Source organism: Haliotis asinina, chromosome 3, assembly GCF_037392515.1.
Source record: "Haliotis asinina isolate JCU_RB_2024 chromosome 3, JCU_Hal_asi_v2, whole genome shotgun sequence".
NCBI classification, from domain to species: Eukaryota; Metazoa; Mollusca; class Gastropoda; order Lepetellida; family Haliotidae; genus Haliotis; species Haliotis asinina.
In genome coordinates this window covers 87,490,863-87,506,779 of record NC_090282.1, presented here as the reverse complement: position 1 = coordinate 87,506,779, position 15,917 = coordinate 87,490,863, and the positions used below count along the sequence as shown (strand labels likewise).

Here is a 15,917-nt window from a genome sequence, read left to right as displayed (position 1 = left end):
TATGGATATGTATGGTATAGTAAGGATGTTGGCAATATTCCCCACTTCATTTCCCTTTTTAGGAAAAGACTTCTTGATTGTGATAAGCAACATATTCTTGGTAATATCAGAGAATCTGTCCATTTAAGGTACCTTAAAGAAGTTAAGTCATTGTTAAATACTGAATATTATGTCTCTTCCATCAGTCAAATAGCTATCAGAAGAAATGTCTGTTTGCTCAGATTACATGCACTTCCTTTGATATGTAATATTCGAGATAATAATTTTGATAAGATATGTAAAATATGTGACTGTGGCTCGAAAGAAGATGAAATTCACTTCATGTTTGAATGCAAAGCATATGATTTTATTAGAGATAGGTATCTTCCATAATCTAGAATGGATAGCATACTGAACCAAACACTCGAGAAGATTCATTTGATGGCACTGGAAAACTCTAATCATCAATAATATCACAGTAACCTTCCCAGGAATATTTTTGCAGTTGTAAGGAGCAATTTTATTGGATAAAGATTGGTTTCTACTGATGTATTTTTCCCCCAGTCTGGTATAAGCTACATGATCAGGAAAAGCAGTTTGCAGGCTAGTGGGGGAGGATAAGAAATCGCCCATCAGTTTTCATGTTTTGACCGATAGCCTCGGGTCTTCATTAACAGACAATGGGAAATAACCAGCGGGTCTTCATTAACAGACAATGGGAAATAACCAGCGGGTCTTCATTAACAGACAATGGGAAATAACCAGCTTGGTATTCATTCAGTTATTGTGTTTAAGTTTTTAAGTGAGTGAAAATTTGAAGTTATACTGACCACTGCTCCTGATTCTGCTGATATTTGACCATGCTCATGGTATTTAATAGTTCTCACAGTATTAATTCATTCTACTGATTTTCTTTTCAGATATTTGAAGAGAGAAGAATTCTTGTGGGAAAATGGGTAATGACTTTAAAACTTATATATTACTAGTGTCTCCTGTCTAGTCAACTCTCTATTTTGTGAGAGACTGCTGTCTAACATGACAAAGTCTTTTGTTTCATGGTGGTGGTGGTGGCTCATACCTCACTCGAGACTTGTTGAATAGTATCTGGTCACAGATGGTAGAGTAGTTATAACATGATAATGTGTAGATATCCAGACTTGCTGACAAAGATGATTCATGTCACCATATCCCATTGGCGTAGATGGATGCTCACGATATTGATCACTGGATTGTCTGTTCCAGACGCAGTTATTTACAGACTGCAGCACTGTAGCTGGAATATATTGCTGAGTGAGGCATCAAGCAAACAAAACAAAAACAAAATGTTTATCCAAACTGATTATTGACAGAGTGAGTTACATGTCACTGTATCGCATGGTTACAGGGTTGTATATGTGGAGGTGTTGGCCGTGACTTACAAGTATACACACTGCTGAAATGTTTTGTTGAGTTTTATTGCTGCTGAATTCAAATTTGAGAGAATACTTTCCCTTGACTCAGTAGATGATGATAATATTTTTTCTTATCCTATTAGGTCATTTGAGACCTACATTTCGAGCACAGGCCACTACACCACAGAATCTTCATTTTTCTTTATCCTGACTCATGCTTATTTGCTTATCTCCCCTTCTTCCAAACAGTCAGTGAAAACTTGAATCTCTTCAAATTTCCCAGAAGTGAACGTACAGTCACTCACCTTTAGCCACCTCCCTACATCATCCCGCCACAACCGACCACATGACCACCCACATTGTAAACATCACTCTCTCCTGAATCGCCTGAGCAGACAGTTGGGCGATGTTTCTTTATTTCCTTCAATTAACCCAAATTTAGCCATGATTGCATTTGTAAATGTATTTACTATCATATTCAAAACATATATTATTTAAAATGTCTAATAAATTTACGTTTTTTCACCATATTGCAGGTCACTGTTTGAACTTGTCAACTGTGCAGACATCTGGGGATGTTTTCTGCAGTTGTGTTATGAACTGATTATGCTGCATATTATGCTGCATATTACTATCATCATTAGCATATGTCTGTACTTCTGATGTGGTGTTCAGATTCTTAAATATGCAGAATTGAATTCAAGTTCCAGGCGACAGATGGAACAACATACTATCATCAATACTAGAAGCCCTCAACAAACCATTAAACCTCAAGGCGTGGCCATGTCTATTAGGGTTACTGACGTTGGCACAGGATCTTACATGCAGAGGGAGAATGCAGTTAAGACTTTTACAACACTTGCTGATAAAACATCCTGAGAACACTCAAAACTTCAGCCTACCACAACATTTGAAGCAGTACCTGCTATGGTGGATGTGAGATCAAATGTTTGCAACAGAACTTATTTGAAAAAGTTGGTGTTCAATCTCCACCTCTGCATAGAAGCGTTTCCCCAAGTATGGGGGAGCATATCTCAATGATGAAGTTGGCAGGCATGTGGATAGTAGAAATGAGGAGCCTCCACATCAATCAGTTAGAACTGAAAGCAGTAAGAGTAGAGGTCCTACTCTGGAGATCGCAGCGAGATCAAGCCCTGATTATACATGTGGACAATTCAATGGTGGCCTTTTACATCAGCCTACAAGGATCTGCCAGATCAGCACTTCTACTGCAACTAACCTTCCAGTTATACAAAGGTCAGGGGTCGTCACATACCAAGAATGTCCTAGCTGATACCTTATCCAGACCACTTATGCATATTCTCCACTGATCCTGTTTCCACAGGTACTACACAAGATCGACCAGATGAACAATCTACAACTGATTTTGGACGCGCCTTACTGGCCGATGAGATCCTGGTTTCCAGAACTCAGAGAGAAACACGGCGAACCTCGGTTACACCTCCCAGACTGGCCAAATCTTCTCATACACCCTCACATCAAGCAAAAGCACTGGAACCCAGGTGGGTTCCACTTACACATATTTTTGCCTGTCAACAGAGAAGAGTGTACTCCACCAGAGCAGCAAAAACTGTAACACTGGCATTACGTCGATCTACTCGTAACCTGTATGATGACAAATGGAGGTTTGAACCAATATGTTATTCATAAAGCGTTTACAGCCACAGGAGCGACTCCCCCACTGGCAGCAGACTACTTATGTCTTTTGAGAACTACCAGACACCTAAAAGGCTCCACATCATATTTGGCAGCAATCAGCTCAGTCATTGCTATGAAGACAGGAGTAAAGTTGACAAAAGTCCCAGAATTAGTAGAATTATTGAGATTTTTAAGTTAGAAGATCAACAGCAGAAGTTCAGAGCTCCTGCATAGTATCTTAATGTAGTGCTACGTCACCTCATCAGTGAGGACTATTAGCTGCTGATGTGGACATGTTTTGAGTTCCTCACTCAGAAAACAATATTTTTGCTTCCATTGGCAACTGCAGCCAGAATGTCCAAAGTCCACGTTTTAGACTTCAGTCATACAAGATTTGAAACTGGCAAAAACGCTGCAGTCCACCTAGGACTTAGATGGGAAGAACCAACTGCCGGGACAATCAGACCATCCGTTATATATTCTGGTTCAATTGAACATCCTTCATCCCACTGACTTGTCTTTGAAGATATGAAGATATACTTTGAAGATATATTTAGAATGGAACTGCTCAATTTCGTCAATTATGGAAGGCTGTTTTTGGAGATCAGATACAGTTTTCGCTAACCACTATCTACGAGATGTATCCAGCATACATCAATTTTGGTCTCTAGTGGTAGTGAAGCAACTCACAACGGCAAATCGATGTTGAAAGAAAAAATCTCTCCTTGTCATGCAGACTCGTTGACGCCAGCCAACTGTTCCATTGCCTCTGGTTGAGAGTCCATGTTCCCCCGTCTTACAAGTCAGCACATGAGTGAACCAAAACTCAGTTTTGGTAAAGTCCTTACCTTAACATATGTATCATTTAAGATATCTAGATAACGAGGCATTTAGTATATCTAAAATCTACAAAATCTACAAAGACTACACGGATAACAGTACAATCTGTCGAAGAATCATGAAGGTAGTTGACACGCCGTCTGTCCCGTCAAATTCTATAAGCAAATAAGCATGAATTAGGAAAAGGAAAAATATGTAATTTTTATGATACAATTGATATTTTATACTTACCTGAATCACGAGATGAGGTCATTCCAACCTTCCCAGCAGGCCTATGTGGATACAATTCTGTCGGAGAGAGTGATATTTACAATGTGGGTGGTCACGTGGTCGGTTGTGGCGGGATGAAGTTGGCAGGTGGCTAAAGGTGAATGACTGTACGTTCACTTCTGGGAAATTTGAAGGGATTCAAGTTTCCACTGACTGTTTGGAAGGAAGGAGAGATAAGCAAATAAGCATGAGTCAGGATAAGTATAAAATATCAATTTTATTAAAAAATTCATGTTTACCAGTGGCTACTTGGGCTCCTTTCAGTATGAAAGATGGAGTGATGACCAGCGCCGACGCCTGCTGGAGGATTTGGTTGCGAAAAGCAAGAACAAGCAGTTAGACTATGCCAGGGATCTCATCAAGGACAAGGTCCCAGCACTGAGAAAAGACTTCACAAGAGTCATGCCAAGAGTGGTCTCCCTTTATATAATGTCCTACCTTGACCCACGAAGTCTTTGCAGGTGTTCAAGGGTGGGTACCAAGATTACTTACTCTCCAGTAACATGATAGAATCTGTGAAATTAATTCAAAGTGATATATCTTTGGTTGGATATGTTTTCAAATTTTGCCCTGATATTAATTAATCATTCTTTGAATGTAGTGTTCTCGGGTGTGTCAGATCTATTGAAGGATGTGATATAGATGTGAACTGCCATTACAGGTGATCACTTTGTTCTTATTCCTTATACAGATTTGTCTGAGGCATACAACTATTTCACAAGAAGCTTGATGCATATTTTCAGTGTTATATATATCTATATTAAGTCAGGACACACCTGTACAGTGTTAGTCAGGACACACCTGCACAGTGTTAATCAGGACATACCTGTACAGTGTTAGTCAAAACACACCAGTACCATGCTAGTTAGGACACACCTGCACAGTATTAGGACACACCTTCACAGTGTAAGTTAGGAAACACTTGTACAGAGTTAATCAGGAAACACCAGTACAGTGCTAGTCAGGACACACCTGCAGAGTGTTAGCCGGGACACCTGTGCAGTATTAATCAGGACACAGCTGTACAGTGTTAGTTGGGACACACCTGCACAGTGGTAGTTAGGACACATCTGTGCAGTGTTAGTCAGGACACACCGCACAGTGTTAGTTGGGACACACCTGCACAGTGGTAGTTAGGACACAACTGTGCAGTGTTAGTCAGGACATGCCTACACAGTGTTAATCAGGACATGCCTGTACAGTGTTAGTTAGGACACACCTGCACAGTGTTAACCGGGAGACCTGTGCAGTGTTAATCAGGACACAGCTGTACAGTGTTAGTTGGGACGCACCTGCACTGTGGTTGTTAGGACACACCTGTGCAGTGTTAGTCAGGACACGCCTACACAGTGTTAATCAGGACACGCCTACACAGTGTTAATCAGGACACGTCTGTACAGTGTTAGTTAGGACACACCTGCACAGTGTTAACCGGGACACCTGTGCAGTGTTAATCAGGACACAGCTATACAGTGTTAGTAGGGACACACCTGCACAGTGGTAGTTAGGACACACCTGTGCAGTGTTAGTCAGGACACACCAGCACAGTATTAATCAGGATACACCTGTACAGTGTTAGCTAGGACACATCTATACAGTGTCAGTAAAATTGCTAGTAATGTGTAACGACACACTTGTGTAAAACTGTCAAGATGATGCTTAGAGAATCTTACCCAAGTGTCATCTGATATCAATTATGTCAACTTACAAGTTACAATCAAGGCTTGCAGAGATTTCTTTTATCATCCAAAATCGCTCTTCATTAGTTTCCAATGAAATGTGTTCCTTTCTGAACACAGCACTCCATAAGACTTGCGGTACAGTGATGCCATAGCATTATGAGATCATCAAGTTCATGACATCATAGCATTGTTAGGGCACTGTACAAAATATACTGTCAAAACGATATCACCTAGGACATACCATATGATCTCACACAAGTGGCATCTCCTGGCCAATGCAGTTTTGGATGATAATTGATACAGGAACAGAAGCTATATTCAACTTTTCAAGCTATTGTAAATAAAAAAAATAGTTTTTGTTGTATTTGTTGTGATGCCTATGTGTAGTGAGGTGTGGTCAACAGGTGTGTTGGTATTGGAAGTACCTGTCAGAGCTGGATCAACTGTGGATGCCAAAGTGTCTTCGACTGGGATGGTTCCTCTCCTTCACGCCCAGCCCATTTGAAAACGGAGTATGGAAGAGGAATTATCTGGAGCACATCAAGAGTCTGCAGGTCCTACGCCCATCAGTAAGCCGACCTTTGTTTGAACAGTCTACAAAGTGGTATTACCCAGCAGTTCAGATCTATTTCGTTGCATGTCCTATGCCCATGTTATTATAAGTTATCACATCGTGTCGAGGGAAATACAGGGTTTTATCAGTCCCGAGTAAGGTTGTAACAACCGGAGGAATACAACCTTACGAGGGACTGATAAAACCCTGTATTTCCCTTGACACGATGTCATAACGTATTTATCTAGCTGAATGTTTTCACTAAATCAAAACAAAACAACACGCATCAAATCGACTTGCTGCCATGTTGACACCAGCTGATCGTTTGACCTCAATGCACTGCACGTTACTAAAGCCTTGTCGATGCACGCTTTTCTCACTTCTCACGTCACCGAGGCGTAGTGGGGTGATATGACTTTCGTAGCGGGGTGATATGACTTTCGCAGCGGGAGTATAAAAGTCGTATACTCCCGCTGGCGGATCGTGATGGATGTACATGGTATTTTATCAGAGTCACGTGGACCAATCAAAACTCTACATTCTTACATGAGGCTAGATAAGTTATGTTAGCTATTAGCCAGCTCTATGTATTGTTTCCTAATCAGTAAAGTAGGACTAACAAGTATGTGCATACTGTATGTAGACACTTGTCAGTGTTGGTACTTAAACCATTCCAGCACCGGGTGGGTGCGCTGTCTGAGACACCAGGCACCTGATCTAGTGAGCTTCTGATGCTGGGATCGAGCCTACCTGTGAACGGGTGTCAAAACCTTGGAGTCAACTTTGTAACTTTCATTGTTGGCACAACCCCTACTGATCAGTACACAACTTTGTACAGACACAAGAACCCACGAATCCATTGGTTTATGTCCAGATGGTGGCCATATGAATATGTGCAAACACATAGTTGTAGGTATGCCGATCCAGTAACTTGGACAAAGTACTGTCCATATAGATGGTAAGGATGGGAAAACCACATTAACTTGGTGTGTCTAGTGGATGCAAGAGTTGTATGATACCCAGGAAGCTGAGATTGATTGAGTGTGGCAACCAGCGAATGAGAGAAACTCAAATCGCACCCTTGCTATTGGTGGTATACAAAGGATTGTATGGTAGTGCTATATGGCTGTGCTGTGTGTTTACGCAACGTGTAAGACAAACACTGATGATATACGCTGTGGGAGAACAATAGCATAACTTGAGCAATGTCACTGTAATGTGTGATTTTTTCACAGGAGCAGCCCTTTATTGACTTAGAGAAACTCAATTTGCACTCCAAGAAGGATGACAAAAACAGACATTCCAAGAAAACGAAGCCATGGCGTGGCTCTGACCCTGTCCCGAAGGACACTTGGAGATACAATGTGTTGGAGAATGATGATGTTGTGCAGGATATTGGTCACATGTGAGTATCGGCAAGGTTTTTGATGATACACCTTGAGTACACCTGACTGGTGCTGGTACACCTTCAGTACATCTGACAATTGCTGATACACCTTGAGTACACCTGACTGGTGCTGGTACACCTTCAGTACATCTGACAATTGCTGATACACCTTGAGTACACCTGACTGGTGCTGGTACACCTTCAGTACATCTGACAATTGCTGATACACCTCGAGTACACCTGACTGGTGCTGATACACCTTGAGTACACCTGACTGGTGCTGGTACACCTCGAGTACATCTGACAATTGCTGATACACCTTGAGTACACCTGACTGGTGCTGGTACACCTCGAGTACACCTGACTGGTGCTGATACACCTTGAGTACACCTGACTGGTGCTGATACACCTGATTGATGCTGACACACCTTGAGTACACCTGATTGGTGCTGATGCGTCTCAAGTACACCTGCTGTACAGGTGCTCATGCATCTCAAGTACACCTGCTGTGCAAGTGCTGGTGCATCTTGAGTACACCTGCTGTGCAAGTACTGATGCATCTCGTGTACACCTGCTGTACAGGTGCTGATGTACCTCGAGTACACCTGCTGTACAGGTGCTGATGCACCTTGAGTACACCTGCTGCACAGGTGCTGATGCATCTCGAGTACACCTGCTGCACAGGTGCTGATGCACCTCGAGTACACCTGCTGTACAGGTGCTGATGCATCTCGAGTACACCTGCTGCACAGGTGCTGATGCACCTCGAGTACACCTGCTGTACAGGTGCTGATGCATCTCGAGTACACCTGCTGTACAGGTGCTGATGCACCTCGAGTACACCTGCTGTACAGGTGCTGATGCATATTGAGTACACCTGCTGTACAGGTGCTGATGCATCTCGAGTACACCTGCTGCACAGGTGCTGATGCACCTCGAGTACACCTGCTGCACAGGTGCTGATGCATCTCGAGTACACCTGCTGTACAGGTGCTGATGCACCTCGAGTACACCTGCTGTACAGGTGCTGATGCATCTCGAGTACATCTGCTGTACAGGTGCTGATGCATCTCGAGTACACCTGCTGCACAGGTGCTGATGCACCTCGAGTACACCTGCTGCACAGGTGCTGATGCATCTTGAGTACACCTGCTGCACAGGTGCTGATGCACCTCGAGTACACCTGCTGTACAGGTGCTGATGCATCTCGAGTACACCTGCTGTACAGGTGCTGATGCATCTCGAGTACACCTGCTGTACAGGTGCTGATGCACCTCGAGTACACCTGCTGTACAGGTGCTGATGCACCTCGAGTACACCTGCTGTACAGGTGCTGATGAATCTCGAGTACACCTGCTGTACAGGTGCTGATGCATCTCGAGTACACCTGCTGTACAGGTGCTGATGCATCTCGAGTGCTGTGCAGGTGCTGATGCATCTCGAGTACACCTGCTGTACAGGTGCTGATGCACCTCGAGTACACCCGCTGTACAGGTGCTGATACATCTCGAGTACACCTGCTGTACAGGTGCTGATGCATCTCGAGTACACCTGCTGTACAGGTGCTGATGCATCTCGAGTACACCTGCTGTACAGGTGCTGATGCACCTCGAGTACACCTGCTGTACAGGTGCTGATGCATCTCGAGTACACCTGCTGCACAGGTGCTGATGCACCTCGAGTACACCTGCTGTACAGGTGCTGATGCATCTCGAGTACACCTGCTGTACAGGTGCTGATGCATCTCGAGTACACCTGCTGTACAGGTGCTGATGCACCTCGAGTACACCTGCTGTACAGGTGCTGATGCACCTCGAGTACACCTGCTGTACAGGTGCTGATGCACCTCGTGTACACCTGCTGTACAGGTGCTGATGCATCTCGAGTACACCTGCTGTACAGGTGCTGATGCACCTCGAGTACACCTGCTGTACAGGTGCTGATGCATCTCGAGTACATCTGCTGTACAGGTGCTGATGCATCTCGAGTACACCTGCTGTACAGGTGCTGATGCACCTCGAGTACACCTGCTGCACAGGTGCTGATGCATCTTGAGTACACCTGCTGCACAGGTGCTGATGCACCTCGAGTACACCTGCTGTACAGGTGCTGATGCATCTCGAGTACACCTGCTGTACAGGTGCTGATGCACCTTGAGTATATATGACAAGTGCTGTTGATAATTATTGACATGCAAAGGTTAACTCAGAAGTCGTACAAATTGAGTTAAAATCACAAAATCATCTGTTTATGTTTACAGTCATAAAAGACAGAGATTAAAGATGCACTAGAAGGTAACAGGCCCTGTTTTTAGTTGCAAGTGGCCTTGAATGAGCATGGTTGAATCAGACATACTGTTTGAGGCTGGCAGGACAACATGACAGGCAACCAAACAGATAGTCTTCTAGAAACTGTCCCATTAGGATACTCATGTTATCGTTATGAAGTCTTGCCTTTCCAGGAGGAAGAAAAAGACGTACCCAGGAGATGACTACATTAAGAATGTCAAGAGTAAAGTGAACACCCACCAGAGTCTCTCCCTCACAAGGAGATCCCAGTCCTTGTCTGTAAGTAACCACGTTACAATGACTACCAGGATGCTACTCGTGGTCAAGTGAGTGACCGTGGTTGGGTCCCACTGCCCAGGTCTCATGTATCTGATAGTCACCAACCCAGTCTGTTGTATGTGATAGTCACTAACATGGTCTGTTGTATGTGATAGTCACTACGCTGGTCTGTGTGTGATAGTCACTACCATGGTCTGTTGTATGTGATAGTCACTAACATGGTCTCTTGTATGTGATAGTCACTACCATGGTCTGTTGTATGTGATAGTCACTACCATGGTCTGTTGTATGTGATAGTCACTACCATGGTCTGTTGGATGTGATAGTCACTAACATGGTCTGTTGGATGTGATAGTCACTACCATGGTCTGTTGTATGTGATAGTCACTAACATGGTCTGTTGTATGTGATAGTCACTACCATGGTGTTGTTGTATGTGATAGTCACTACCATGGTCTGTTGTATGTGATAGTCACTACCATGGTCTGTTGTATGTGATAGTCACTACCATGGTCTGTTGTATGTGATAGTCACTACCATGGTCTGTTGTATGTGATAGTCACTACCATGGTCTGTTGTATGTGATGGTCACTAACATGGTCTGTCGTATGTGATAGTCACTACCATGGTCTGTTGTATGTGATAGTCACTACCATGGTCTGTTGTATGTGATAGTCACTAACATGGTCTGTTGTATGTGATAGTCACTAACATGGTCTGTTGTATGTGATAGTCACCACCATGGTCTGTTGTGTGTGATAGTCACTACCATGGTCTGTTGTATGTGATAGTCACCAACCCAGTCTGTTGTATGTGATAGTCACTACCATGGTCTGTTGTGTGTGATAGTCACTACCATGCTCTGTTGTGTGTGATAGTCACTAACATTTTCTGTTGTATGTGATAGTCACTACCATGGTCCGTTGTATGTTATAGTCACTACCATGGTCCGTTGTATGTGATAGTCACTGCCATGGTCTGTTGTGTGTGATAGTCACTACCATGGTCTGTTGTGTGTGATAGTCACTGCCATGGTCTGTTGTGTGTGATAGTCACTACCATGGTCTGTTGTATGTAATAGTCACCAACCCAGTCTGTTGTATGTGATAGTCACTACCATGGTCTGTTGTGTGTGATAGTCACTACCATGGTCTGTTGTATGTGATAGTCACTACCATGGTCTGTTGTATGTGATAGTCACTACCATGGTCTGTTGTGTGTGATAGTCACTACCATGGTCTGTTGTGTGTGATAGTCACTACCATGGTCTGTTGTGTGTGATAGTCACTACCATGGTCTGTTGTATGTAATAGTCACCAACCCAGTCTGTTGTATGTGATAGTCACTACCATGGTCTGTTGTATGTGATAGTCACTACCATGGTCTGTCGTATGTGATAGTCACTACCATGGTCTGTTGTATGTGATAGTCACTACCATGGTCTGTTGTATGTGGTAGTCACTACCATGGTCTGTTGTATGTGATAGTCACTAACCTGGTCTGTTGTATGTGATGGTCACTACCATGGTCTGTCGTATGTGATGGTCACTAACATGGTCTGTTGTATGTGATAGTCACTAATATGGTCTGTTGTGTGTTATAGTCACTAACATGGTCTGTTGTATGTGATAGTCACTAACATGGTCTGTTGTATGTGATAGTCACTACCATGGTCTGTTGTATGTGATGGTCACCACCATGGTCTGTTGTGTGTGATAGTCACTACCATGGTCTGTTGTATGTGATAGTCACCAACCCAGTCTGTTGTATGTGATAGTCACTACCATGGTCTGTTGTGTGTGATAGTCACTACCATGGTCTGTTGTGTGTGATAGTCACTAACATTTTCTGTTGTATGTGATAGTCACTACCATGGTCCGTTGTATGTTATAGTCACTACCATGGTCTGTTGTATGTGATAGTCACTACCATGGTCTGTTGTGTGTGATAGTCACTACCATGGTCTGTTGTGTGTGATAGTCACTGCCATGGTCTGTTGTGTGTGATAGTCACTAACATGGTCTGTTGTATGTAATAGTCACCAACCCAGTCTGTTGTATGTGATAGTCACTACCATGGTCTGTTGTGTGTGATAGTCACTACCATGGTCTGTTGTATGTGATAGTCACTACCATGGTCTGTTGTATGTGAGAGTCACTACCATGGTCTGTTGTGTGTGATAGTCACTACCATGGTCTGTTGTGTGTGATAGTCACTACCGTGGTCTGTTGTGTGTGATAGTCACTACCATGGTCTGTTGTATGTTGTAGTCACTAACATGGTATGTTGTATGTGATAGTCACTAACATGGTCTGTTGTATGCGATAGTCACTACAGTGATCTGTTGTGTGTGATAGTCACTACCATGGTCTGTTGTATGTTATAGTCACCAACCCAGTCTGTTGTATGTGATAGTCACTACCATTGTCTGTTGTGTGTGATAGTCACTACCATGGTCTGTTGTGTGTGATAGTCACTAACATGGTCTGTTGTATGTGATAGTCACTAATATGGTCTGTTGTATGTGATAGTCACTACCATGGTCTGTTGTATGTGATAGTCACTACCATGGTCTGTTGTGTGTGATAGTCACTACCATGGTCTGTTGTGTGTGATAGTCACTAACATGGTCTGTTGTGTGTGATAGTCACTACCATGGTCTGTTGTATGTGATAGTCACTACCATGGTCTGTTGTATGTGATAGTCACCAACCCAGTCTGTTGTATGTGATAGTCACTACCATGGTCTGTTGTGTGTGATAGTCACTACCATGGTCTGTTGTATGTGATAGTCACTGCCATGGTCTGTTGTATGTGATAGTCACTACCATGGTCTGTTGTGTGTGATAGTCACTACCATGGTCTGTTGTGTGTGATAGTCACTACCATGGTCTGTTGTGTGTGATAGTCACTACCATGGTCTGTTGTATGTAATAGTCACCAACCCAGTCTGTTGTATGTGATAGTCACTACCATGGTCTGTTGTATGTGATAGTCACTAACATGGTCTGTCGTATGTGATAGTCACTACCATGGTCTGTTGTATGTGATAGTCACTACCATGGTCTGTTGTATGTGGTAGTCACTACCATGGTCTGTTGTATGTGATAGTCACTAACATGGTCTGTTGTATGTGATGGTCACTACCATGGTCTGTCGTATGTGATGGTCACTAACATGGTCTGTTGTATGTGATAGTCACTAATATGGTCTGTTGTGTGTGATAGTCACTATCATGGTCTGTTGTATGTGATTGTCACTCCCATGGTCTGTTGTATGTGATAGTCACCACCATGGTCTTTTGTGTGTGATAGTCACTACCATGGTCTGTTGTATGTGATAGTCACCAACCCAGTCTGTTGTATGTGATAGTCACTACCATGGTCTGTTGTGTGTGATAGTCACTACCATGGTCTGTTGTGTGTGATAGTCACTAACATTTTCTGTTGTATGTGATGGTCACTACCATGGTCCGTTGTATGTTATAGTCACTACCATGGTCTGTTGTGTGTGATAGTCACTACCATGGTCTGTTGTGTGTGATAGTCACTGCCATGGTCTGTTGTGTGTGATAGTCACTACCATGGTCTGTTGTATGTAATAGTCACCAACCCAGTCTGTTGTATGTGATAGTCACTACCATGGTCTGTTGTGTGTGATAGTCACTACCATGGTCTGTTGTATGTGATAGTCACTACCATGGTCTGTTGTATGTGATAGTCACTACCATGGTCTGTTGTATGTGATAGTCACTACCATGGTCTGTTGTATGTGATAGTCACTACCGTGGTCTGTTGTATGTGATAGTCACTACCATGGTCTGTTGTATGTTGTAGTCACTAACATGGTCTGTTGTATGTGATAGTCACTAACATGGTCTGTTGTATGTGATAGTCACTATCATGGTCTGTTGTATGCGATTGTCACTACAGTGATCTGTTGTGTGTGATAGTCACTACCATGGTCTGTTGTATGTGATAGTCACCAACCCAGTCTGTTGTATGTGATAGTCACTACCATTGTCTGTTGTGTGTGATAGTCACTACCATGGTCTGTTATGTGTGATAGTCACTAACATGGTCTGTTGTATGTGATAGTCACTAATATGGTCTGTTGTATGTTATAGTCACTACCATGGTCTGTTGTATGTGATAGTCACTACCATGGTCTGTTGTATGTAATAGTCACTACCATGGTCTGTTGTGTGTGATAGTCACTACCATGGTCTGTTGTATGTGATAGTCACTACCATGGTCTGTTGTATGTGATAGTCACTACCATGGTCTGTTGTATGTGATAGTCACCAACCCAGTCTGTTGTATGTGATAGTCACTACCATTGTCTGTTGTGTGTGATAGTCACTACCATGGTCTGTTGTGTGTGATAGTCACTAACATGGTCTGTTGTATGTGATAGTCACTAATATGGTCTGTTGTGTGTGATAGTCACTACCATGGTCTGTTGTATGTGATAGTCACTACCATGGTCTGTTGTATGTGATAGTCACCAACCCAGTCTGTTGTATGTGATAGTCACTACCATTGTCTGTTGTGTGTGATAGTCACTACCATGGTCTGTTGTGTGTGATAGTCACTAACATGGTCTGTTGTATGTGATAGTCACTAATATGGTCTGTTGTATGTTATAGTCACTACCATGGTCTGTTGTATGTGATAGTCGCTACCATGGTCTGTTGTATGTAATAGTCACTACCATGGTCTGTTGTGTGTGATAGTCACTACCATGGTCTGTTGTGTGTGATAGTCACTACCATGGTCTGTTGTATGTGATAGTCACTACCATGGTCTGTTGTATGTGATAGTCACCAACCCAGTCTGTTGTATGTGATAGTCACTACCATGGTCTGTTGTATATGATAGTCACTAACATGGTCTGTTGTATGTGATATTCACTACCGTTGTCTGTTGTATGTGATAGTCACTAACATGGTCTGTTGTATGTGATAGTCACTACCATGGTCTGTTGTATGTGATAGTCACTACGCTGGTCTGTTGTATGTGATAGTCTCTACGCTGGTCAGTTGTATGTGATAGTCACTACGCTGGTCTGTTGTAAGTGATAGTCACTACCATGGTCTGTTGTATGTGATAGTCACTACAGTGATCTGTTGTATGTGATAGTCACTACCATGGTCTGTTGTATGTGATAGTCACTAACATGGTCTGTTGTATGTGATAGTTACTACCATGGTCTGTTGTATGTGATAGTCACTACCATGGTCTGTTGTGTGTGATAGTCACTAACATGGTCTGTTGTATGTGATAGTCACTAACCCGGTCTGTTGTATGTGATGGTCTCTGTTGGGCCATTTCAGAGACTCCATAACTCTGTGACCTCCATGACATTCCCTGACCGTCCAAAGTGGGCAGTGCACACAACAGGTGCCCCGCTGATGAACCGTGACTCAACACTGCATAATGGCGTTGCATCCACAATAACTAGGCCACAGCCAGTTGGTGGTCAACCCAAGACCCCAAAGTCTTTTCGTCCGATCAGGTCGGAGAGAGACCCACCAAGTGAGTCAAAGATTTACCTCCAGCTCCATGTAGTTGTATCATTGTTTACCAG

General features: G+C 43.1%; 1 protein-coding gene across 1 annotated transcript in view; it reads left to right on the top strand.

Moving 5' to 3' along the window:
- LOC137278693 (F-box only protein 16-like) overlaps positions 1-15,917 on the top strand; it is a 28,265-nt gene that overhangs the window by 9,730 nt on the left and 2,618 nt on the right. Inside the window, exons 2-7 of the mRNA XM_067811203.1 lie at positions 900-935; positions 4,404-4,610; positions 6,226-6,390; positions 7,610-7,779; positions 10,223-10,328; positions 15,664-15,865. Of these exons, the coding sequence (XP_067667304.1) occupies positions 900-935; positions 4,404-4,610; positions 6,226-6,390; positions 7,610-7,779; positions 10,223-10,328; positions 15,664-15,865 (886 nt within the window). The remainder of the gene's footprint in view (positions 1-899; positions 936-4,403; positions 4,611-6,225; positions 6,391-7,609; positions 7,780-10,222; positions 10,329-15,663; positions 15,866-15,917) is intronic.